This window comes from Sciurus carolinensis, chromosome 18 (assembly GCF_902686445.1).
Source record: "Sciurus carolinensis chromosome 18, mSciCar1.2, whole genome shotgun sequence".
NCBI lineage: Eukaryota > Metazoa > Chordata > Mammalia > Rodentia > Sciuridae > Sciurus > Sciurus carolinensis.
The window spans coordinates 39052566-39077370 of NC_062230.1; the positions used below are offsets into that span (position 1 = coordinate 39052566).

The following is a 24805-nucleotide window of genomic DNA, read 5'->3' on the forward strand; positions in this document are numbered from 1 at the left end:
ACTTTCCCACACCAGAGTGCTCCCTGAGTTACATGCCAATCAGGACAGAGTTTGCTAGACCCCCAAATCCTGGACTGACACTAAGACCCCCAGAGAAGCTCTTTCCCTTCCTGTAGAAACTATAAAGTTGCAGAAGAAGCTGTACTGAACTAGAAATCCAAGGAAAAAATCATCCACAAGCATAGCCCAGATCAAGTCGGTCTTATCATTTACCCAGGACACCAAGTACGCAGGGGCTGTTCACTTCTTACACACTCGCTTGTTGAAGGAACAGTACCTGCTTTCCATGTTTTGTGCTCACCTTTGACCTGCATGCTTTCCCAACGTGACTGGAGTCTTTTCTCTGCTCCCCTCCTCGGCAGGGAGCTTTGAGAGCCTTTCACAGCAGGCATATACAGAGAGCTGAGACTGCAGTTACTGCCTGTCCATCATCGCAGTCAACCAAGATGCACTGAATGCTCCTTTCTAGGCTGAACAATGTTTTTCTAAAAAATATTTTTTTAGTCATAGATAGACACAATACCTTTATTTTATTTATTTATTTTTATTTATATTTTATCGAATCCAGTGCCATGCACTGGAGAGCACTGTACCACTGAGCCACAACCCCAACCCCTGAACAATGTTAATGAAACAAAACTTACTCAGTTCTTCCCTGTTGACAGTTATTCCCCCATCCCCACCCCACCAAACTGCTTCAATAAAACACCCCACTCCGGAAACAACCAGCCCTTTTCCCCCCACAGATTGGCCTTGATCTTCCTGCCTCTGTCTCCACAATACCTGTGATTATAGGCACGTTCCAGTCCTGCTTTCTTCCCGTAGTGAATGGAACATTTTATTGTGGGGCGGCCGTTTGCTTTTCCACTTATTATTTCTTCACCTCGCCGGTTTATGTAAATCAAAACTTGAGCAGTTCCAGCTCGCTAGAGATGACAGCGACCAAGACTGCGACCACGCTACCCCAGGTGGGACTCGAACCCACAATCCCTGGCTTAGGAGGCCAGTGCCTTATCCATTAGGCCACTGGGGCGACGGAGTGGCGACTCGCAGCGGTGGTTAGCATGGCCCGGGATTGGACGTTTCTTGAAAGGCACCTGGCTGAGTCCCTACAACATCCTAGGCTCAAACCAGGTCGCCAGGGACGCAGCAGCGAACTGGACCCGAAGCCGCGGCCCCGCCGAGCTCCTCTGCAGACCGCGCTCGCCTCGCCCTGGTGCGTTTTCGCTCCTCCGTCCCCCGGGCTCGGCGGACACCGCTGGAGAGATGCCCGCGGAGGGCCTCCCGGGCTCCCGGACGCTTCGGATTTTCCTTCGGAGGACGAGTGGGCGAGCTGAGGGCGCCTCCGCCGGCCCTTAGGCTGCGCTCCCGGGCGGAACTCCCGGGCCCAGCGCTTGACCTAGACCCAGCAGCGCCCCGCGCTAGGAGGGAACGCGCGGAGCAGATGCCGCCCGACGTAGGGAGGCGACCCCCGCATCCTCTCAGCCCCAACGGCAGGCCAAGGTCCGAGCCTCCTCAGCCGCCGGGTGCGCGCCCGGGCTGGACGCCACGCGCAGAGCTTGACCCCGGAGCGGGGCGGGCAGGCTGGGTGCGGAGGCACCGCGCTCGAGGGGCTGCGGAGCTCCCGACAAAAGCCCTTCCCAGTGCCGGTGCCCAAAGCGACGTCCTCGGTATCACGGACACGACCCCTGAAATCTTCTCAAAATCCGCCCTTCTTTAGTCTTGGTGGCTTGTAATTTATCCAGTGGTGAAAATCGAGCAGAATCTGGAGCTGCTCAAGATCCTGTGCCCCCAGGGAATTTCGGGCACCTCAGAGGGACACCACCCCTCGCGTCACCCAGTTATCGTTAACATTGCTGACTCCGGGGAAGAATCAGCCGTGGGAGGCGAGGGTCGTCATTAAGGCGACTGGGCCTCTGGCTTCTTCTTGGAGCGCCCTTTCCCTTCCTATGGGGGAGGTCTGGGGACCAGCTCACCACTTACGATCCTGTGCATTTCAGCAGAAGGCGGAGAAAGAGGAAGCTCCTGGAGCTCTACCCGCCCCTCCCTGTTCCTTCCTCTGCTTAAACGTGGCTTGGTATTTCTTTACTGTCCTGAAAGCTCTTGAACCACTCTTAAGGGTTTGTTTTTTGAGTTTTTATTTTGATTTTTTTCAGACATAGCCAAGTTTTTTTGTTTGTTTGTTTGTTTGCTTGTTTTGTTTTGTTTTTTGTTTGTTTGTTCTTGGAAAGTAGATACTCAAGGAAGAATACGGGCTACCTCCAGAGGGAGAGACAACCTCTTCTATTTTTAATATCCAGCATTTTTAATTGTTTTTAGCAAGACAATTGGTCCCAATAATCCCGCCCATTAATGTTAATGGAAATTTTGAGTCTTTCTGAGAGTGCTTTCTTTTGTAATTTCCTTAAAACCGTTGACTTTTTTTTTTTTTTTTTTTCAGTGCTGGGGATTAAACCAGGGTGCTCTACCACTAAGCTGCACTCTCAGACCTTTTTATTTTTTCATTTGAGACAAGATCTCACTAAAACACCCAGATTGACCTCAAAATTTGTAATCCTCTTGTGTCAGCCTACAAAGTAGCTGGTTTTACAGATGTGAGCCACTGATGTTAACTTTTTTTAGAGTGTGCATCATTGCTATTTTATGCAGTTTTATATTATTTAAATATATTTACTTTTAAATGAAAATAATTGTGCATATTTGCTGGGTATATTGTGACATTTGGATACATGTGTACAATGTGTAATGATCATGGTCACTGGCACATCACCTCAGACATATGTCATTTCTTTGTGTTGGGAAATTTCAAAATCCTCTCTACTAGCTATTTTGAAATATCCAGTTAATCTTTGTTGCACATAGTTATCTTGCTGTGCTGCAAGTATTAGAAGTTATCCCTTCTGTCTACGACATCCCTTTACCCACTAACTTCCTCTCTCCATCTCTCCCTCCCACACATCTTTACCAGGTTCTGGTAACCCCTATTCTATTTGCTGTTTCTTTGAGATCAACTATTTAGCTTCCACAGGTAAGTGACAATATGTGGTATTTGTCTTTCTGTGCTGACTTATTTCACTTAACATAGTTTCCTCCAGTTCCACCCATGTTGCTGCAAAGAACAGTATTTCATTCTTTTATATGGCCAAATATACTCCACTGTATGTATATGTCACATTTTCTTTATCTTTTTTTTTTTTTTTTAAACAGGACCTAAGTTACTGAGGGTCTCACTAAATTGCTGAGGCGGTCCTCAGACTTACAATGCAGCTGGGATTATAGGCATGTGCTACCAGACCAACTCCATCCATCTTCTGATGGATATCTATTGCATATCTTGGCTCTCCTGAATGGTTGTGCAATAAACGTCGAGATGTACTGATTTCGGTTCCTTTTGGTATATACCAAGACTGGGATCGTTGAATCATATGACAGTGCTATTTCCATAATGATTGGGGATTTTTTTCCCCCAGTTGAGTTGTTTGAATTCCTTATGTTACACTGGAAATTAATCCCTTGTCAAATCAATAGTTTGCAGATATTTTCTCCCTGTCTTCAGGTCATCTCTTCACTCTGTTAATTGCTTTCTTTGTTGTTCAGCAGTTGAACCCAGAGGGGCTTAACCACGGAGCCATATCCCCAGCCCTTATATTGAGACTGGTTCTTGCTAACTTGAACTCGCCATCCTCCTGCTTCAGTCTCCCAGTCGCTGGGATGACAGGCTTGTGCCACCACACCCAGCGAGTTCAAAAGGTTTTAATTTGATGTAATTCCTATCTGTCAAACTTTGTTTTTTGTTACCTGTGCTTTTGGGGGTCATACACCCGCCCCCCCAAAAAAGTTTTTGTCCAAACAAATGTCTTGAAGCATTTCACCTATGTTAACGGTTTTTATTTTGTGTTATTTATTTATTTGACACTAGGGAATTGAACCTCCTTCCCCACTGACCTCCGTCCCCAGTCCTTTGTTGGTTTTTATTTAGAGACGGGTCTCACTAAATTGGGGAGGCTGGCCTCGAACCTATGATCTTCCTACCTCATCCTCCAGAGTGGCTAGGATTACAGGCGTGCGCCACCACGCCTGATCTGTTAACAATTTTTAAAACCAACAAATGAAAGGTTTTAAAAGGAAATAACTTTAGGACGGAGATGATCAATCTCAGGAAGTCTAGCCGGCTACCATCGGAAGAAGCCGAGAGCCTTTGCCCTTCAGGGAAAGCAGCGCTGAGGACTCGACTTCATTAGGCGTCAAAGTCACTCTCCGCCAGGCCCCACCGCCGAGGAGGCCTCCGGACGCCGGGGCTCCGGGGCTCCAGGACTGCCCAGGCCCTGTCCACAAACCCTTTGGGGACTTGGGGCAGAGCCCAGAGCAGAACCGGGAGGCTCCGGTGAGGGCGCGAGGAACGGGCGGGGAGGAGGAAAAACCTGGAGGAGGGCCTGCCGGGCGGTCAGGGCGTGGGAATGCACCGGGCATCGCTGCACAGTGCGCGGCTCTGGGAAACGCAGCCGCCGATGGACACCCCCTCTCTCCCACCCTGAGCTGCACCTGCATGTCCTGCGGACCCCAGGACTACAATTAAAAGTTTAAAGGTATCAGAAAACAACTTGAATCTTTGAACAATTAGTCCCTGCTTCCATGGGTATCCCAGCATCTCCGTCCAAAAATGAGATTTCCACATCTCTTCAGGGGTTAAAAAAAAAAAAAAAAAAAGAAAAAAGTCCCTTTTGTAAAGTGAGATAGGGCTCGTCCGGGATTTGAACCCGGGACCTCTTGCACCCTAAGCGAGAATCATACCCCTAGACCAACGAACCACACCAGCAACTTTTCCTTCTGTTCCTTAAAACCGCACGTGTCCTGGGACAGTAGACCCCAGAGCCGGGCTTCAGAACTGCCTGGAAAAGAGGCATCTAGACCCGGGATGCTCCCTCTTAGTTCCCTGTGTCCCCCGCAACACACACCCCTCATCAGTCCAATGGCATCCGCCACACTCACAGCAACCACTGCAGCTGATGCTCCCAAGCTTCTGGGTCTGCCCTTTGGTCTCCTCACTAAACCCACCCTCTGCTGTAAAAGTTTGTGCCAGGGCCTTCCCTGTCCAGAGTTACATAGGACCCCACTTAAGCACAGCAGTGACCCCAGGCCACTCGGAGAGTGTGCTCCCCCTCCCCTACTCCCAGGAGGTAAACGCCAGCTCAGTATTTTAGGACTCCAAGATACCAAAACATCAAGTCGCCCAACGTGGGGCTCGAACCCACGACCCTGAGATTAAGAGTCTCATGCTCTACCGACTGAGCTAGCCGGGCTTCCCTGCTAAGAGATGCTGGCTATAAAAATTGATATAATGGCCTGAGGGCTGGATGAGGTAACAAGTCCGTCTAAAGATCTGGGCCAGGTTTCCCTGGGAGTCCCCACCACGGCTGCACTCACCTCCAACGCCCCCTCTGTACCTTCCAGCACCACCTCGGCCTCCTACCACCAGATAGAGCACGGAGGGGAAGAATCCAGGGGTGAAGCCAAGGGTCGGAGAGGCGCAGTGCCTGTCCCCCCAAGCCCACGCAGAGCCCTACCTGGGGATGAAATCACCAAGGGAGCCTTAGGGACAGAGGGACTGGGACTGATAGGCTTCCTCCCATCTCCTTCCCCCCACACCCCTAGTGGAGATCCCCATCTTCCTCTCAGTGCTGCAGGGCCCTGCCTCCTGCCCCGACTTCTAACCATGCAAAACAAGCCTGCCGCAGGTGTGCACCCAATCCTGTTCCTATCCCACAAACACCTATGCAGTCAGACCCAGGAAACAAAACCGTACCTGGCTGGTGAGAAGTGCAGACGAATCTGGGACCGCAGCTCGTCACTGCTGTGCCCACCAGGAGATGCTTCCTGGACATCTGCCCAGATGCTGGGTTCTCTGTGCTTCCCCAGCCCGGTTCCCTCAAAGCTAAACCTAAAAAAGAGCAATGTCTATACTCTGACATTAAGAGGCTTAGGTCCTTGGACTAAGCCAGCCCCAGTGCCACCAAGTTCAGAATTTAGCTGGTACAAGGGAGAAGCAGGTCAGTGAACTGGAATCCAACTGGGGCTCTGAATGAGTTAGCAGAGTTTTAGCTGAGGCTCCAAGATGGTCCAGGGGTGACATCAGAGCCAACCCAGGCCCAAGACTCCCCTTCCCCAGAGCATGGACTTCACCCCCAGGATCCCAGTTCACACCCACACTCTGGGCCTCTGCATCTCAGGGAGACAGAGGCCCAGGAAAACTGGACCCATCCAGATCACAGGAAGGAAGCCCACCAGGCAACAGTGCTATACCCAGGGGAGAACCCAAGAGGTTGAGGGTCCAGTCTCGGGGGTGCAGCATGGGTGCTCTGTCTGGATGTCAGTTTGTCTGTCTCTGATTGTGTCCCTGCACCTGAGCCCCACTGCCACATCCAGTGTACTGAAGTGACTGCTCCCTTCCGTGCTCCTACCTCCAGGCAACAGCTTGCCACGAGCTGCCTCCGTCTACCACCAGTTGAGAGTTTGGAGCCTGGAGAGGAGGGAGGGCCAGAGCCTCTGTCCAGAGGGCACCAACATAAATTGTGTTCTCCACTTTCCACTAAAAAGTCTACCTTTAGAGTGACCAGCCTTCCTGTATCCAAAGAGAGAACCTCTTTCCTGAGGTTCCCCAAGTTTAGGTGCAGGAGAAGTAGTTGTTTCAGATACTGGCAAAATTGCGGCATCCTAGGTGTTGCAGGCAGAATGCTGCAAGCTTCCTGGGAGCTGACCGATGTCCCTTCTTTAAACAACAAAAGCACAGCTGGGCATGTGGAAAGGGTTTAGTGTCTGTAACAGGCAAAATAATGCCCCCCACCTGCTGCAAGATGTCCATGTCCTAATCACCAGACTGTGAATGTGTTAGAATACGTAGCAAAGTTAAATTATTAAATCACAGGTGGAATTAAGATTGCTAACCAAATGACCTAGAGATGGGAGATTATCCTGGATTATCTGGGTGGGATCAGCGTAATCTTAAGGGTCCTTAATAGTGGGAAGAGGGAGTCGGAAGAGAACCACAGTGTGGGCAGCATGCGAAGGTCTGGCTTTCCAGGGCTGGAGAAGTGCCACTCCCTCACTGCCTCCAACTCGACCACAGAAGCAGCTTGCCAGGCACCGCCCGATTAAACTTCAACGAGCGGCCGTGGGCAGCTTCAGTTTCAGATCTTTTTAAAAATTACCTTCCTAGAGGTCCGACTTTGATACCCAAAGCTGGGCTCTTAGGGTTCAGGCCTAAATCTCTGACCCGCATCTGAGGAAGGAAAACAGGGTACGACTGTCAAAAAGGAGGGCTCGTCCGGGATTTGAACCCGGGACCTCTCGCACCCTAAGCGAGAATCATACCCCTAGACCAACGAGCCACAAGGACGCTGTCCTCCTCTACTCTTTATGACGACCAGTCATCCTCCGGCTAGGAGAGTCGCATTTCAGAGCCACCAGGAAGAGCAAGTTCAGCAGGGGTGGACGCAGAGGGAGCCCAAGACCCCAGCCACTCTTTGGGGCCCACCAGGTGGGGAGCCGCCCTTGCGCCCCTCAGTCCGGTGTCCCCCGGTCCGGCGGATCGCCGCAGGGCGGTGCGACGGGAGCGCCCGCGCCGCAGCTCCGGCTCGGGTCAGATCTGGCATCTCCGGTCAGAAGACGCAACTCCCAGCACCCGCCCGGGGAGGATCCTCGCGCCGCGACCACCGGACACCGCCGCGCCACAGCCCGCGGTGTGCAGAGTGGGCTGCTCCGCCCGCGCCGCTTCCCCTCACCTCGGCCGCCCCAGCGAGGCGAAAAAAAATAAAACGAAAACGGAAAGAGCCCCGACCGGGAGCCCGGAACACACGAGGGCGACTGGACCTCGCGCAGAGCCCGCGCCGCCGGGGGGCGGCGGGCCAGCCCACCAACCAGACCCCGCTCCAGGGCGGGCCAGCGAGGCGCCCTCCTCCCCGCCTCACCGGGCCGGGGCAGGTCCTCGGTCCCCAAGGCGTGGGGAAGACGAAGGATGCCTCCCTCGAGCTGGAGGCCAGCTCGGGTCCTCCACGTGTCCAGCCTGGCAGGTCTGGGCTGAGCAGGTCTCGCCCACTCTGGAGCCAAGAGCGAACTCCCTCCGCCTCTGGTGAGAAGTTCCCGGGCTGAGCGGCCAGAACCCAGCAAGACTCTGGGATGAGCAGGCACCGGCTTTTACACACCTGTCTCTCATTGCGCTGGACAGGACACTTCTTGGACTGGAGCGGTAGATGGACCTGTGTGGCACTGTGATGGAATTCACAGTCCGTCCCAACCCATGACCAGAAGGTTGTCTCAGGGCTCTACCGACCAAGGGGTCGCGGGGAGGTGCCATCTGGTCCACCTGTTCTTGGTCCTGAGGCTTCAAGTTAACGTGGCTGCTCCTGAAGAGACTTCTTGGGTCCCCAGCACCACCCCTGCCTGCACAGGACCAGACCCTGGGGACTGAGCCTTAATAGACGCAAAGTTCCTGAGCTGCAATCGGAAAACTGAGGTCGGAGAGGGGACCTCGAGTCCACTGTAGGCGACCGGAATCTGGCCTCCTTCCCTACGGGCCTCCGACCAGACCAGCCTCTGCTCTGAAGGCTCTGTGGGACCTTTGGGGCTTGTATTTGGGGCGGGGCTTACTTGATACCTGTCTGACGACTCCCCTACCCACAAACCACAACCCCCCCCGCAATCAGCCGCAGGCGGAGGGCTTCCCAGGAAAGCGATCTTCCTCCACAGTGCCTTCTGCTCACCCAACACCCCCGCACGGTTTTGCTCCTGACCCGCTTGGAGCAGGATTTAACCTCTCTTCCTGGTCCAAGGGAACCCTCTTTCTGAGACTGCGTGGATGTCTCCTCCTGGGCGCGTTTGCAGGGGTACTTGTGTTCCCTCCAGGACCTAGTTGTGAGGATGGGCTCAGCCCCTTTGGGAATCAGCTCAGTTCTAGGAGATGGGGACATTTGTGAAAGAAGAGTTAGGGAAAAGGCTTTAAGAAGGAGGCTCGTTGGTCTAGGGGTATGATTCTCGCTTCGGGTGTGAGAGGTCCCGGGTTCAAATCCCGGACGAGCCCTGGTGTGTATTCTACCTCTTACTGTTATGTTACTTTTTAAACCATAATAAGCAATGGGGCCCTGATTCCAGTTCCTATGCTAAGGCAGAAAAAAAATTACGCCCAACGTGGGGCTCGAACCCACGACCCTGAGATTAAGAGTCTCATGCTCTACCGACTGAGCTAGCCGGGCAACTTGAAGAGCCCCTCCTAAGAGCAGGTAGCCTGGGTTGTTCAGGAAACTGCCCAGGAGTCTCCAGCTGAAAACAGCCAGTAGAAGGGACCTCCCAGAGAGAAAGGAGGGCGGGCTGATACAGATGGACAGCGGAAGGCCCAGGCCCAGGCCGCAGCCCCCTGGACTACCAGTGTTTGGTGCAGGGAAACGGAGGGGGGTGGGGGCGATGCTATAAGTGGGCGTTTCCCCTGGAATCCAAAGGAAACTTCCTTCCAACCGTGCCTCCCCTCTCCAGACTGGAAGCTTGGGAGTCACTTTTAGTCAGTGGGGTCAGGGTCATGGGGTCCAGGTCACTAGGTAGGTGGCATTCCCTTATTGGCTCGTAGGCGCTGGATCTCCTCTGGGTCTGCGGGAGGTCCTGGGTCCAAACCTCCCAGGAGCTCGCACTTCCAAAACTCGTAAGTGCCACTTCTCCAGCCCCCGCCCACACCCTCCCCAGCACCCCCTTCCCCTCCCCCTGCCTTAGGGCGGCAGCGTGGAGTGAACCAGGAAGGTGATACCCAGTCATTGGGTAGAACTAGGACCTTCCCCCTTTTCAGCCAGCTTCTGGAACATTCATCAGCTAACAAAGGAAGACAAGTGTGCCCGGGGTCTGGAGTTGGTCCAGCCCAGAGACGCCCCAGCATGGGAAAGACTGCCAGTCAAAGCAGGGACCCAAGAGAAGACACTGCACTTCCGGGGACGAGAGCCTCGCGGGAGATTCGCGGGCTGAGCGCAGCGCAGGCTTTGCAGGGAACAGAGCCTCTGAGTCTCCCTGAACTCTGGCCCCTTTTCAGGGGCAGGTGAGCCTCGCTCGACTGGAGGCTCGGGGCTGGGGCTGGTGGGTCAGAAAGGTGGAAAAGCTGTAGTGGGGGTCTCACAGGTAATCCCGTGCCGTTCTTCTGCCATGCACAGCTCTGTTGTGACCCAAGTTACCGCGCCTCCACCTGGGCTGGAGGGAGGTCCTCCTTGCGGAGGTACCGCGGGAAGTGAACCCTTGAGCTCCAGACCTGGCAGCCCGCCCTCCTCTGCCCCTCCCCCCGAGGCTTATAGGACAGTCCTAGCTGAGCCAGGGCAGAGAGCAAGTGGACAGAACCAAGGACAAGGCGGTTCTCCGGGTTGGCTCGTTGGTCTAGGGGTATGATTCTCGCTTTGGGTGCGAGAGGTCCCGGGTTCAAATCCCGGACGAGCCCCACGCCCCTGTGCTTTTGGCACACAGCCAGGCAAGAACCAGGGTCCATCTGCAAAACCTCACCCTTGAGCTGGGCTGGTCCTTTCTCACTTCTCTTTAACCAAACGTTCTGGTGGCTTGGCCCAGAGGGAAGTGAGGAGAAAAGGGTGTCTCCCTGTACTGCTGGTTCCCTTGTCCTAGGTTAGAGGGAACTGTTAAGATATCCCTCGCTGGGGACACCCTAAGGAATGGTCCTAAACAAAGGCAGAGTTTTGTTATCCAAAACTCCCAGGCCATGCTCTCTCACTCCTTGGGAAAAGCAATTTAAACTGTTCCAGGCTACTAAGGGCAGAAGTTAAGGTCACCAGGGAGCACAAGCAAAAGAACTATTTGGCTTAAGGAGGTTTTCCTTGCTTTAGATGTAAGCTGTCACAGGTCATCATGGCACATTCATATAATCCCAGTGGCATGGGAGGCTGAGGCAGGAGGATTGTGAGTTCAAAGCCAGCCTTAGCAATTTAGCGAGACCCTAAGCAACCTATTGAGACCCTGTCTCTAAATAAAAATAGAAAAAGGACTAGGGATGTGGTTCAATGGTTGAGCACCCCTGAGTTCAATTCCCTGGTACCAAAGGAGGAAAAAAAAGTGAGCTGTCCTCAATTCCATCCCAAGGGGCCTCTTCTGGAGAGGCAGTGTGAGGCCTGGCTATAATATCTTGCTGATTATCTGGGGTCTCGAGTTTTGCGGACAACTAAGCACCCGGGCTGTTGGGCCACAGCTGCTCCTACCAGCATGAGTTCCTTTCCATTGGGGCTATTCTGTTCCTGTACCCAGGCAGGTGGGTTCTAGCCCTGTGTTTTAAATGATGCTTTGGGCCTAGTTCTGGCTGGAGTTGTAGCTCAATTGTAGAGCAACCCCAGTAATGCAAATAATAATAATAAATTCAGTACAAAAAAATAGTTGCAAAGTTCAAGGTTTATGGACCTAACTTAGTACACTCAACATTAGTTATTTCTTTTACTATAAGAGCACCAGAAAACACTAGTGAGACTACAAAAATTCCCCACACCAAGAAAGGCACAGTCCTGGGAGCTGGCGTCCCAAGGACCCAGGGGAGGGGCAAGGTCCCTCATTGGCCTCTGTGATGTGTTATGTTAGAGACATTAATTAATGGTTAACTAATGAAATGTCCGCTTGGTCTCACTTCCACTTTGATTTAATCCACTCATGTTATCTTTAATATAAGAAACCCATCTGCCCAATATAGGGCTCAAAACCCCACAGTCTCACACTCTACCGACCCAGCTAGCTGGGCAGACATTAGCAGGTTTCCTGTTTTAGGGACTAGGACCTAAAGAAAAGAAAGAAAGAGAGAGAGAAAGAAAAAGAAAAGAAGAAAAGGCAAAGGTGAGTGCAGATCCAGGGAGATAGCTACCACCAGGCTGACCCTCTGGGATTCAGAGAAGTGGATGCAGTCCCCAGGAGGACTTCCGGGCGTCAGGGACACTGTCCAGCTTGTGCCCCTGCTCCCAGCTACTGTCCTGGGGTGTGAGTCCTTTCACCTCAGGGTTGTACAGTCGCCCCTCCCACTAGGTGGCCTCTCCGGCTTGGGGCCTCAGGCTCTAGCTCAGGGGTCTTCTTTCCGGTGGTCCTCCTCTCAGACCAAGTGTGGGTGAGAAGGGCCCTGGGTCCATGCTCCCGCTCCCAGTAGGAATCCAAGTCCCTGCTCTGTGGAGCCAAGTATTCATTCCCCGACGCCCCCACCCGAACCCTGCTGGCCTCAAACTTGCCATCCTCCTGCCTCAGCATCCCAAGTCCTTAGGATGACAGAGGTGTGCCTGACCCTCCAAATTGTTTAAAATGACTCTAAGAACCAGTCCCCTCCACTCCCCTGCTGACCTGTGTGCAGGGTGGACAGTAGGAAGGCCCCCACCATGACTTCACCATCTAGAAGGGTCTTGGGGGGGGTGGCCCATTATCTGCTTTTTCTGCTCAGTCAGGGGAGCAGGCCCAGGGTGGAGTTCCACAAGCTAAGCTGGGCCAGGAGGGGACATCTTCCCTTAGCTCTGACCCTGCCCTCTGTTTCCCCCAAAATCCAGCCTCAAGGAAGGGTATTGCCCTTGAAAAAGTCACAAAGCTAGATGGAATGGGAAGCCTGGGACGGGCCAGGAGTGTGCATGCACAGTGCCCAGGGCGCCTCCTTTCCTTCCCACTTGGGCCTCCTACCAACCACACCATGCATCAGCCTGCCCTCCCCTTCTCTGTCCCACCCCACCCCGACCAGGAGTCCAGGTATGAGCCCCTCCGGTTCAAAGGCTATGTCCTGCCCAGCTGGGGCTGGCCTGCCCACACTGGTCTGCAGAATTCTGGCACACTGCCTGGATTAGAACCTGGTTGCCACAAGTTTTGGGGTTAATGGAGAATGAAACCAGGGGGTACAGTTGAGGGCAGGTCTCCCAGGCAGCAAGAGCAAGAGGAAAGTGGGAGGGTGTTTGGGTCATGGGCCTCCTTCTCACCTCACGGATGAGAAAGCTGGAAAGTTGAGCCTTGGACTTTCAAATGCTTCCGGGTATGGACAGGAATGCACACAGAAGAGGGGTTGACCAAAGCTCCTGAGCAGGAATAGTCCCAGGCTGGGGCAGAGGAAACCAGTCGGGGTGAAGGCTCCTGAAGGAGGGCCGGGAAAGACCTCCACACTTCCCAGACCACACTGGTTGGAGCCACCAATGCTCCCGACCCTGGGAGGCGGCAGCTGGGAGGCCAGATGGCTCTTTGAAACAGGAAAAATCTGAGGACCGCAGTTCCCAGCCCTCTGGGTGTCTCTGGCCTGGGGCATTGGAGGCAGGGAAAGACCCACAAGTTCCTCCCAAGTGTAGGCTTCTTTGAGGGCGATGAGAGGCCATTTGTGTCCAGAACTGGGAGAGGCTGAATAGAGACTGAGACCTGCAGAACTGCAGCGTCCCAGATCAGGCACCAACAGGGAAGCAGATGCTGAAGCCTTTTCTCCAACTCAGGACTGAGAGGTGCCTCCTGTGGGTCCTACACAACTGGAAACTATGCAAACAGACACTGTTGCAAGACTCAAAAGGAGCATGGAGGTGACCAGAAACCAATAAGGCCAAGGACTGTGTCTCACTATGGTGCGTGAGGACATGGGTTGGACAAGCGGGATACCATGGCCACTGTGGTCCTTTTCCACAGTTAGTTCACCCTTGCACTCAGGATGCAAGGGTGCTTTTGTGATTTTGACTGCAAAGGGAGGCTGCGTTCCTGCCTTCTGTGTTACTCCTTGCCCAGTGTTAGAAGCCTTTCTGATGTTGGGTCTTTTCGATGAAGATCAAGAGAGATGCAAGATAGAAATAAAGATTCTAATCCTTAAAGGCCTAGGGTCCAGGGAATGCCTGCCTGAAGGCCACACAGAGGCCAATAAAAAACTACAGCAAGGTTACCAGTTGAACAAAACAACACGCACGGAAACAAAATAGAAGAGACCCCAGCAAGCAGTTAGCTGAAACCCACATCCTGAGAGAACCCCTACATGCATCCGACCAGCTGTCTCAGAGACACCCTGAAAACCTGCAACACACTCTGCTTCTTGCAGCACTTGCTAACCCTAACCAACCCTTTAAGTCCATAAAAACCCCGACCCCCTGAGAACTCAGGCTGACACCCCTCTCTTAGAGTCTGGCTCCTCTTCTTTCTTGGGAAGTGAATAAAACGTTTTTTTCTACCAAAAGAAAAAAAAAATCCAGACGACCCCTTCTCTTTTTCTTCAACAGCGGGGAGTCAGGTAGAATTCAGTGGGAACCTTGGTTGACCGATATAGGGGCAAGAACCCCGACCAGTGCAGGCCCTGGGTTCACCTTGGCCCCTGAAGTGCTGTCGCTTCTCTCCCCCTTACCCAGACCACTGACCCTTCGGCAGGGCCAGACATTCCTAATCTCTGAGTCCCGAGTTGGAACTCCAACTTGAGTAGTTTGAGGGATGTGGGGTTCTGCCTAGGCGGGAGACTCGCTCACTGCACGCAACGCTCTGCGGCCCCCAAGCTGTTTTTCCGCGCCTCGGCCACCAGGGGATGCTGCGGGGCTGGGCAGCGGCTCCGCCCAGGGCAGGTACCGCAGGAGGCGCGCGAGCTGGCCGGTTCCTGGCCCGGGCTTGCGGTGTTGCTTCCTGCTTCCGTTAACGACCAGGGCCGGCTCTGGGGACCCCTAGAACCCCTTCTCTCCGGACCCACAGATTTGGGCCTGTCCTGAGAGGACGTCTCTTCAAATGGCCCCCTCGATTTGGGACCAGAAAATCCGATTTCTCCTCACTTCGTGGGATCCGAACAGAAACTATAGGAGCCACCGGGGCCTGTGACCCAGTGCCTCCAGCAGTCTAGCATGACCCCACGGTGGTCGCAATCCGTGGTGGCCCAACTTTCTCTTTGTCCACACCGGGAACAGTAAAAACACCCTTCTCCCAGCCGGGGTGTCAGCAGAGGCCTGGTCATACTAAGAGCCTGGAAAGCCCAAGCTTGAAAAATGAACACAGGCCGACACAGATTTTTTTTTTTTTAAATTATTAAACTAAAAAAAAAAAAAAAAAAGATTCTAGATAATTCAAAAGAAGCAGGTGTGAAGTTTACATGCGAACGAGTGGAATCTGGTGGGTTTCATCATCTAGAGGGGGACAGTCCCTTCCACTTAGGGCCGGTGTCAGTGCCTCGTGCGCTCAGCTCGCGCAGGTCCGCCCTGGGTCCTGCCCACGCCGCAGGGCTGGGCCTTGTCTGCCTGTCCCTAGGTCGGGCGCCGCCCCACTCCCTTCCCAGCCCGACAGGATCTTGCAGTCCCTGCGTCGCCACCCCACGGCCCCGGGCCTGACTGGGCGCCTGCACCGCCGCGGCGTGGCGCACGTCTTAAGTCCCCGGGAGGTTGGCTCCTGGCTGTTCCCTTGCGGCAGTGTGTCCCAGGGGATACCAGTCGTGACGTCTGCAGTGGCCTTTTTACCTGTGGTAAACTGACTAGTCATCTGAAGGGATTAGAGCAGCCCAGCTAGCTCAGTCGGTAGAGCGAGACTCTTCATCTCTGGGTCCGAACCCCACACTGGGCGTTCTTTTGACCTTTGAGGGTGTTGGCCAACGTCTCCTTCCTGTCTGAGCGAGGCAGGTTTAAAAACAGGTCCATCAGGGGCTTCGAACCCAACCCAAATATCAGACAGCGCTGTTCCTTGTAACCCACCCAAGGGCAGCCTGAAAAGCAGTTGAATGTTTACTTTGGGGAAGAGGGATTGTGTGTTCTTTGGTCACAGACAACTCTCAAAGCTGGTTGGAATCTACCAATTACCAATTACCACTTTTAATTACAGAGCATTCCCTCTTGAAGCCCGAGGCTCTGACTTAGAGGGCTTGGGGACTGCTGCTACCTGGGCTCAGCTGGGATTTGAAACGCAGACCTCTCACGCTCTAAGTGAGGAATCAGACCCCTAGACCAAAGCGCCAGGAAACAAGAGTAAAGAGAGGAGTCTTGGGCTGCCTTTGGTGAGGCTCCACTCTCGCTGAACTACAACTGCAGTTTTGTGATGATCCCCCTCTTCTGTTGTTGATCAGGAGAAGACAGTGGGGGTAGGGAGAAGATCAGGGGAACTGTAGCATTGCCCTACCCCGCCCTCCAGGTTGTAAAGCCCTTGGTTCAGGTTTTGTGTATCCTGCTTTCCCCACAACCCCTGTGAAACTGAGGCCATCAGTTTGGGGAAGCGCTCCCAAGTCCTCCTTCCATTACCCGGTGAAGGGCCTGATTCGGGCTTAGACTTCCCCCAGGCCTTGTGGGCTCCTGCAAGCTCCCAGAACACATTCCACTCATGTGCCACGTACTGAAGCCAGAGCCACCTGTTTCCCTCTTGGTCCTGCCCAGCAAGGCTGCCTCAGGACCAGGGCCTTCACCTCCAAGGCTGCTCGATTTCAGATCCCCAGCAGAAAGAGTGGAACTCCAAGTCTCACTCCTGCTCCAGAGCCCATTTTGCTTTCCTCTTGGACACATGGTGGCAAACGCTTGCTAGAGACAGGCACTGGCTGAGTGCTGGTGGAAGGGAGCTCAGAACCCGGGTGCAGCAGTAGGAATGCCACAGTTCCTGAAGTGCAGACTCCAGCTAGTGGGGGTGATAAGATAATGATTTCCTCTTAAGGAACCAGAATTTAAAATGTTCTGGCTGCAGGAAAAGAAGGCACCCAGTGGAGAGCCCGTGTATACCCCAATCTACGCCAGGCCACAGGGTGAGGGGAGGCCTTCTCGGGCAACCTAGTGGGCCCTGGGTTCTGGGCAAGAGACTCCACAGTGCTCAGGGGCTGGAGAATCACAAGGCATGAAAGGGCCACCAGCACACACCACCCTGAGGGAAAGAAGGGACACTGGCGTGGGCAGTACATCCTGAACCTCTTGTCTGTGTTCAATTCACTTGGTTAGGGCAGCAATCAATCCTCAGGCCTACAAGAGTGATCCTGGGTCACTTGTCCCAGTTTAGGACACCCCAGTTTCCACGAAAACCCTTAATCCCTGCCTGTATTAGCCATCTCCTATTTTCACCATTCTGAAACTTTGACATCTGGGGCCTCACTGATCCTGGAGGGACTTCTCCTTCCAGGTTAGATTCTTGGAGATAGCAAACAACTCCTTCCAGATTATGCACTTCAAATACAAACCCACCCACCCAGAGGCCACAACCCCAATCTCCTCTTTCATTGAGTACTCTGGGCCAGGGCTCACAGCCTGCATCACCCAGGACCAGGTACCAGACAACTAGACAGCCCCAAACTCCAGGGTCCCCTGAAATTATTCAAGTTAGTCAGTTTTAACCTGCTTATCGTCATAGTCTGTTGCTCCCATGAAATCCACAGCACAGGCTCTTGCCTAGTTATCCTCCCTTCCCCTTATGGATACCCCTGATGTCCTATCCGCTTCTCTCAAATACTGTGAGCAACAAGCTGTCTTCTCAATGGCAATTGTCTCCTCTGCTGGTTTTGCTACACTCGAATTATAGTAAACTTATTAAAATGCTGCAGTTCTTCAGGCATGGAGAAAAGACACCCATGGCAGGAGCGCCCTTTGCCCTTCCAGTGACCCCTAACTCTTGGCAGCCCCAACCGGTACAGAGCTTAGCCCTCAGTCTCTGCTGAGTTTTCCTCCCCTTGGTTGTGGAAGGCACCCTGGCAGCCCCTCAAGAGCAAAAAGGACGTTCAACTTTTGGGCTCTGCCGGAATTTGAATTCACGACTTAATCACATCCCAGACCCGGGATTGTCTGGCACATGCCAGGGACCCTTCAGGGAGGGCAGGGAGGTGGGTTTGCCCTCCTCTCCCTTGCTGCGGATTTGGGTTCCTTTCCCCAGCCGCATCCAGAACTCCTAGGTCCAAGCATCAGACTGGGTGAGGCGCTGGCCCTCCCTCCGACCAGGCGACACGAGGGTCATTGGGCAAGACGGGGAGGACGCAGGCTTCCCGGAATACCGCCTTGGGGTGTGCTGGAAAGGAGAGACAGGGTCCCCCGGGCCCTGGACTCAGTGGAGTTCTGAAGCAAAAACGGAAGAGTGCGGTACGGGCTCGTCCGGGATTTGAACCCGGGACCTCTCGCACCCAAAGCGAGAATCATACCCCTAGACCAACGAGCCACCACGCCGGGACTCTCTGACACCGGTCCTTGGAGGCCACACCGGCTCCGCCCTGCTCCTGCGCACCGCTCCCGCTGCGTTTCTGGGTCTTAGCAGAGAGCGAAGGACCAGGGGCCGCCGCCAGCGGAGCAGGGCGGCCTGCGAGGCCCCCGGAGCGCCGGGGCCTTTCCGTGTGCACCCCACCCAGAAATCTCAGGCACCGCGCACCGGGTCCGGGATCCTGGGAACAGGACAAGGGATGCCACCTCCCGACCCCAGACCCCAAGGCTGCCCCCTCGCCCGGACCCCACGGCTGCCCTTCGCCCGGACCCCAGACCCCACTGCTGCCCCCCCGCCCGGACCCCACGGCTGCCGCTCGCCTGGACCCCAGACCCCACGGCTGGCCCCTCGCCCGGACCCCGGACCCCACGGCTACCCCCTCGCCCGGACCCCAGACCCCACGGCTGCCGCTCGCCTGGACCCCGGACCCTACGACTGCCGCTCGCTCGGACCCCAGACCCCACGGCTGCCCCCTCGCCCGGACCCCACGGCTGCCCCTCGCCCGGACCCCGGACCCCACGGCTGCCCCCTCGCCCGGACCCCACGGCTGCCGCTTGCCCGGACCCCGGACCCTACGACTGCCGCTCGCCCGGACCCCAGACCCCACGGCTGCCGCTCGCCCGGACCCCACGGCTGCCCCTCGCCCGGACCCCGGACCCCACGGCTGCCGCTCGCCCGGACCCCAGACCCCACGGCTGCCCCCTCGCCCGGACCCCACGGCTGCCCCTCGCCCGGACCCCGGACCCCACGGCTGCCCCTCGCCAGGCCCGCTCCGGGCCCTTCCTTCCCGACCGTGACCTCCCTCTCGCGCGGGAAGGGATGCGCCTCTTCGCGGAATCCAGGGCACCAGGCTGCTCCGGCGCGAGGCCCGAGGCCGCACTGAGCGCGGACTGAACGCGAGGGACCGCGGGACTCGAGCCGGACGTCGTGCCCTGAGCGGGGATCGCACCGCGCTCGCTATGGATCCCCAGGTCCCCGACCTTCCCGCTCCCGGGAGTTGCAGGCGCCGCGGGGACAGCGACGCACCGCAGACGGGCCTGGCCGCACAGCCGCGCGCTCCGGACCCGCGACTCAACACTGGGGTTCCGCGTTAGTGCGGCACGTCTGGGATCCGGGACAGTCCCCAGCACGTTTGCCAGAAGCTTACAGAACTCCAGCGGCGAGCAGGGGCGGCCGGAAAGCCGCCCGGCTAGCTCAGTCGGTAGAGCATGAGACTCTTAATCTCAGGGTCGTGGGTTCGAGCCCCACGTTGGGCGTGAGTTTTGATCCGTTAACCTGAGGCCAGTGACCCCATCATAAATCCTCCGTTCCAGAAGTCAGCCAGTTGGCCACATTCGGATCCTATTCCAGACACGAGCTACTTGCTGGGTCGGAGAGAGTCATCACAGGTTGCCGCTGGCCCCCAAATCCTTCTTGGACTGCAAAAAAAAAAAAAAAAATTTTTTTTTTTCTTTCCTCATGCGGAGAATTGATCCCAGGTTCGCTTAAGCCCTGAGCCACATCCCCAGCCCTTTTTTGTATTGTATTTAGAGACAGGGTCTCACCGAGTTGCTTCCAGCCTAAATTGCTGAGTCTGGCTTTGAATTCGCGATCCTCCTGCCTCAGCCTCTGGAGCGGCTGGGATTATAGGCGTGCGCCCAGCCTTGGGCCGAACAGATTCGTCTCATGAGTTTTCATATATTTTTAAGTTGAAATTTACGTGAATTTTATATATTATTCCAGGTACAGAACTATAACGCACCAATTTAAAAATAAAAGTGTGGAAAGAAAAGAAAAAAAAGTTCCAGGCACACACACAACCCGGTCTGTGTCGTAGTACTTGCCCTGAGAGGGGCTCTGCTTCTAGGGACTTCCTTGAAAGTTCTATTATGCCAGCAGTGGCTAACAGGCCAAATCAAGAAGTAATGGCAGTTGCATTTCATCCATCTGGAGTCAGTTACTTAGGAGGCTAAGCCTCAGCTCTGGAAAGTAGTATTCAGAGACCCAGGAACACTTTGGGTGTCATAGAACATCTTGCAGCCACAGGGCTGATATTGTTTTTTAAAAAAATAATCAAACACACATTTTAATTCTCATGTTGCAGAATGACAAGGAAAATTGAATTTGCAACCCCAGGAGCTCTTTCATGCGTGTGAAAGATACGGCATTAATTAGGAAGGTGCAGGGCCAAAGGCTTGGGACAACAGGGTGGACTCAGGGAAAGTTAAGAAGATTGAACCTGAGTAACCCGACTCTTCCATGCCATAGGAAGCAGCCTGTTCTTGGAATTTAGCTTTCCTTATTGTGACTATCCTTCCACGATCTCACTTAGGACAGTTGTCTTGCAAGAGGATGCCCGTCCTCCTCAAAGCCCATACCAACCACCCTTCCTTACCACCCGACTCATAGAACTAGACCTCTCCACGTGCTGCAGGGGACACGTGCAAAGTCCGAACTTAGAGGAAACAGGGTATTCGAAAAACATCCGAGTTTTGTTAATTTGTGCCAGAAGAAGCCTGCAGAAGGTGTGGGACGGTCTCTCAGGTGTTAGAATAAAGAGGATAGGATAGGATAGGATTTTGCATGTGGCAAATTTAGTGTTCTGGTGCGTTTCCCAAAGAACCTGTAGATAATGTTATCTCATGCAGCTGCACATGGCCCTCGCAGATTTCTTGGTTGCTGGGATAAAAACTGAAGGCACTAGTGGCCTATATTTAATGAGATTGAGATTCCAGATTGTCCCTGGCATCAGGTAGAGAAAGGACTCCACAGACTGAACTGAAGCTGTCTGCAGAGGCCCCATTTGTGTCGGGGAGTTTCCATGTCGTTTGAATTTTGCTGTTGGGAGCATTATGGAAAGATGGAATCAGCTGGGAAGCTAGGGTTGCACTGGACTAGCTTTGGTCCCTTTTGACAGCCATTTTGTCAGCCTCTATATCTGATTTGGCATTGCTGTGACCACTGGATAAATGTATGCTAAGCCTAACAGATCTCTGTCCAACCTTAAAGAAGGAATGAGAGAAAACCTGAATCCTGTAGCGAATTTTCTCCTGACTTGCTGGAAATAGCATCTGAATCTTGTAGATATTCCCTCCTCTTTGTAGTCTGCCAATTTGATGACCCCATCTACTTTCCTTTGGGACTCTAAGAACTGTTGTGATTTCACTCACGAAGAACCATGTCATTCCAGGGATTGTGAATCTGTGTTCACAGTCCATAGTAACTCATGTTTGGCTCAGAATAAACCGTTCTCTTATTTCCTCAAGGCAGAGTTGTTATTTTCCATCTGGCCTGGCCTCAGGTAGATAAAGAAATTCACAGACTTAGAGAAATGTTGGAGTGGATCCAAGATGGTGGACTAGAGGGAAGCTGCATTCCTTGTCCCTCCGTAACTCGGGTTTCAAGCAGAGGATATCTGTTTCTTGGTGAGGCAGTTTTTGCTGCTTATCAATTCCCTGCTGTTTACCCTATTTGTCTACTGCGATCACCTGCAGTCTGCCAGCATATCGACACCTTTTTGAGAAATGTTGGAGTGAATCTTTCGTGTGTAATGGACGTGCCCACAATCCCACTGGGAAGGCCTAGAGGAAACTCCCTTCAGTAGGCATCGAGAAAAAAATTGCTCAGGGAAGTATCAGCCTCCTCCCACAGCCCTGTGAAGGCCATTCTCTGCAGGCACTGCATGACAATGCAAAACTGTGCTATTGCACAGTCTCCTGAGCAGTGGGAAAGATGGGGTCCCCAGTATGTTTGGAGAAATGGGAGGAATGATGCCAAAGCGGAAGGGACAGGAGAGTTCCATGTGGGTTTTAAAAGCAAAAAGAACTATGCTTTTATTCGTATATATGACAAGCTCCAGCAGTGGTACCTGGATTATCTGGAATGAGCAATTTCTGATTTTACTCTACACCATGACTTGTGGTCTGGGAAATTTCACCTTGAGGGTGAAGTAATGTATTGCATTGACTAAAAGGATAAATCTTTATTATGGATATGTCAAATGTTCATTAAAACAGAGAAAATAGTATTAGTGACCCTCAGCTTACACCATTATCAACTCACAGATAAGTTTACCTGTTTTCATCCAGTCCATGATTTTTTTTTTTTTTTTTTGCACCAGGAAATGACCCCAGGAACACTTAACCTCTGAGCCACATCCCCAGCCCTTTTAAATATTTTATTTAGAGACAGGGTCTCACTGAGTTGCTTAGGGCCTTGCTAAGTTGCTAAGGCTGGCTATGAACTTGTGATCCTCCTGCCTCAGCCTACCGAGTTCAGTCCATGATTTTAAAGCAAACCAGTTGTCCTGAAATAATCTGTAAATAATTGTGTGTTTAAAAAGACAAGGAGTTTTTCAAATATGCGTAACTACAATACAACTATACATCTAGACGCTGAACAGTTGGGATATATATATATATAATGAATAGTTCTTGAAACAATGTGAAGAACACCAGCATTCCCCTCTGAAAATTGAAAAAGCACTTTGGTATGAAAATGTTCCCTCTTGTACTTACTTAGGGTTTGACTGCGTTCAAACTCTCCAAAATTCCCTTCCTTCGCTCGGTTCCTCCGCTGGGGGGCGGGGGGGCTTATACATAACTAATCACCTACATTTCAATTCTTTGCAACTTCTTTTCCGGGAGGCCTAAAACGCAACTATGTACCCCGGGTGGGACTCGAACCCACAATCCCTGGCTTAGGAGGCCAATGCCTTATCCATTAGGCCACCGGGGCCGACGAGTCAAGGAACTCTCTGTTCTTGAGCCAGTCTCTTCATTTTTCGCGTGGTTCCCGCAAAACTCGGCTGGGCTTTGAGATTCGTCCTGGTCTTTGTCCGGTCCCTGGACTTCACTTCTCGGTCTACGCTCGGGCTCGGAGTCTCGCCCACTCCCAAGCCTCCTTGGGACCCAGCTGCGCGGGCGAAGATGGAGCTCAACCACGTGCGACCCCGGTTTTCATCTAGGGTCGTCGGCCTGGGCGGTACGCGTCTGGCTTCCTGGTTCAAATCCAGGACCAGCCCTTTATCCAGAAAGCCGCCGTGGGAAAATGTGTCCGTGACGCTCGAGGCGGAGCAGGGACGACGTTCGTGCTCCGCAGCTGACAGGGACCCACCCGGAGCAGCGAGCCCTCCTCCTCTCCCACTGTCCCTTGGAGGAAACGCCACCTGTGGGCCAGCGTCCGTTCCTGTGGCTGTCTTTTTGTGTTCGGCAGATCCCGCGGTGGAGTCTGACTCAACGACCCTAAAATAACCTCCGGGCGCGGCCAGCCAGACCGCCGAGCAGGCGTGGCCTCCGAGCGGCCCCCGACCCTGGCGCCCGCTCCTCCCCTCGGGTCCCCAGCGCGCGCAGTTCTGCGCTGAGCCGCCGAGCGTCGCGGAGAGCGAGGGGCTGTGGCCGCCAGCCCGGTCCCCGGCGCCCCGTTCGCGCCGCCTTGGCCGCGTCCCCGCCGCGTGGCCGGCGAGGTGGGACCCCCTGCTCGGCACCCCGAAGATTCGCGCTGGCCTGGGAGGGGGCTGGAGCTCAGCAGGCGGGAGGTCCCCAAGGGGCACGGGAAGGGGCTCGGCCTCTTTCAACGTCCGCGCGCCCTGGGAATGCACTCGTCGCAAGGTCCGACCGCCTGGGCTTTGCCCTGCGGCGTCGGAACCGTGAATATGTACCCGCGGGTCGTGTCGCCTCACCAGCGCGCGGCTCAGGCCCGTCACGGTCGCCGTCGTGCGGCCGTTACCACGATCACGTCCTAGGTCTTAAAAGGCAGGTCCTTTGATCTCCTCGGGGCCACTCCCCATCCCACCCACAAGGACGCCAAACCCTCGCCCGCCACTTTCCATCGCCTGGACTGAGCAGCACAGCTCGCGGTGCGCGGGTGTCCGGCCGCCGCCTCCGGTCGCCCTGGCTGCAACCACGACCCCATCCTCAATTGCAGACGCGGGGCGGTGTCCGAGGCTCCGGGCGGTCGGAGAGTCCTGGCCCCGTGGGAGTGTCGTCCCGAGAGAAGGAAAACTTCTTAGTGGAATTAGAAAAATATTTCCCCGCAGCGACCACGAAGGGACTCGAACCCCCAATCTTCTGATCCGGAATCAGACGCCTTATCCATTAGGCCACGCGGCCCCACGCTTTTCTGATCTGCAATTTTTTCTATAAAGTGTGTTGAAGCGCCTGCGCGTTGTACCCATGCGCATGCTCAAAGTGAACAAAGGCGCTACCCTGGGCGGCTCCACGCGGGCTGGGCTTCAAGCTTGGACGCAGTGCGGGTGGCGCGCCGCGCCAAGAGTTCGAATCGGGATGAGCCTGCAGGTCCCCACCCTCCCCCGGCAGTCCTCTCCGGCTCCTAGAGGCCCTTTCCGACTTCTTCCCGCGCTTGCCCGCCTCCTGCTCAGCCCTCTCCTGCGCTTTCCCCGTCACTTCACTGGTGAATCTGCAAGAGTATTGGAGCCCGGCTGGAAAGCAGAGGCGGTTTCTCCTTCATTTCCATGGCCCCAGCTCCAGGGAGAGAGGGACGTGGCCCCCGGGCTGGCCCTGCTGCCTTTTCCCTGGGCCATTCCAGGACCTCCAGCCCCGCCCAGCCCACGTTGGTTCCTTATTCCGAGACAGAGCACAGGCCCCATTCCCGCCTCTGGTTCCCAGGGGCACAATTGCACCCTAACCAAGTGCCAGGTACCTTACATCCGTCATGGCACTTATTTCACAGATCCCCGAGAGCAGGCACT

General features: G+C 54.3%; 2 protein-coding genes and 11 non-coding genes across 13 annotated transcripts; 4 read left to right on the plus strand and 9 right to left on the minus strand.

Moving 5' to 3' along the window:
• The first annotated feature begins 932 nt into the window (after positions 1-932).
• Positions 933-19011, plus strand: LOC124969964 (basic proline-rich protein-like). Its single transcript, XM_047532958.1, has 6 exons — positions 933-968; positions 1124-1670; positions 7535-8066; positions 15220-15349; positions 17056-17199; positions 18175-19011. Exons 1-6 carry the CDS (start codon positions 933-935, stop codon positions 19009-19011), a joined length of 2226 nt encoding a protein of 741 aa, XP_047388914.1.
• On the minus strand, positions 961-1033 carry Trnar-ccu (transfer RNA arginine (anticodon CCU)). The gene has a single exon. It is a non-coding gene; the product is annotated as a tRNA-Arg (tRNA).
• Positions 4737-4808, minus strand: Trnap-agg (transfer RNA proline (anticodon AGG)). The gene has a single exon. It is a non-coding gene; the product is annotated as a tRNA-Pro (tRNA).
• On the minus strand, positions 5228-5300 carry Trnak-cuu (transfer RNA lysine (anticodon CUU)). The gene has a single exon. It is a non-coding gene; the product is annotated as a tRNA-Lys (tRNA).
• Positions 7314-7385, minus strand: Trnap-agg (transfer RNA proline (anticodon AGG)). The gene has a single exon. It is a non-coding gene; the product is annotated as a tRNA-Pro (tRNA).
• On the plus strand, positions 9002-9073 carry Trnap-cgg (transfer RNA proline (anticodon CGG)). Its single transcript has one exon. It is a non-coding gene; the product is annotated as a tRNA-Pro (tRNA).
• On the minus strand, positions 9173-9245 carry Trnak-cuu (transfer RNA lysine (anticodon CUU)). The gene has a single exon. It is a non-coding gene; the product is annotated as a tRNA-Lys (tRNA).
• On the plus strand, positions 10388-10459 carry Trnap-ugg (transfer RNA proline (anticodon UGG)). Its single transcript has one exon. It is a non-coding gene; the product is annotated as a tRNA-Pro (tRNA).
• Positions 18007-18078, minus strand: Trnap-ugg (transfer RNA proline (anticodon UGG)). Its single transcript has one exon. It is a non-coding gene; the product is annotated as a tRNA-Pro (tRNA).
• On the minus strand, positions 18915-24770 carry LOC124969965 (uncharacterized). Its single transcript, XM_047532959.1, has 4 exons — positions 24757-24770; positions 24401-24513; positions 22614-23835; positions 18915-19535 (listed from the first exon to the last, which is right to left on the minus strand). The coding sequence occupies exons 1-3, from the start codon at positions 24768-24770 to the stop codon at positions 22841-22843; spliced, it is 1122 nt and encodes a 373-aa protein (XP_047388915.1). The 3' UTR covers positions 18915-19535; positions 22614-22840.
• Positions 19301-19373, plus strand: Trnak-cuu (transfer RNA lysine (anticodon CUU)). Its single transcript has one exon. It is a non-coding gene; the product is annotated as a tRNA-Lys (tRNA).
• Trnar-ccu (transfer RNA arginine (anticodon CCU)) lies at positions 22761-22833 on the minus strand. The gene has a single exon. It is a non-coding gene; the product is annotated as a tRNA-Arg (tRNA).
• On the minus strand, positions 24134-24206 carry Trnar-ccg (transfer RNA arginine (anticodon CCG)). The gene has a single exon. It is a non-coding gene; the product is annotated as a tRNA-Arg (tRNA).
• Positions 24771-24805: the final 35 nt, after the last annotated feature.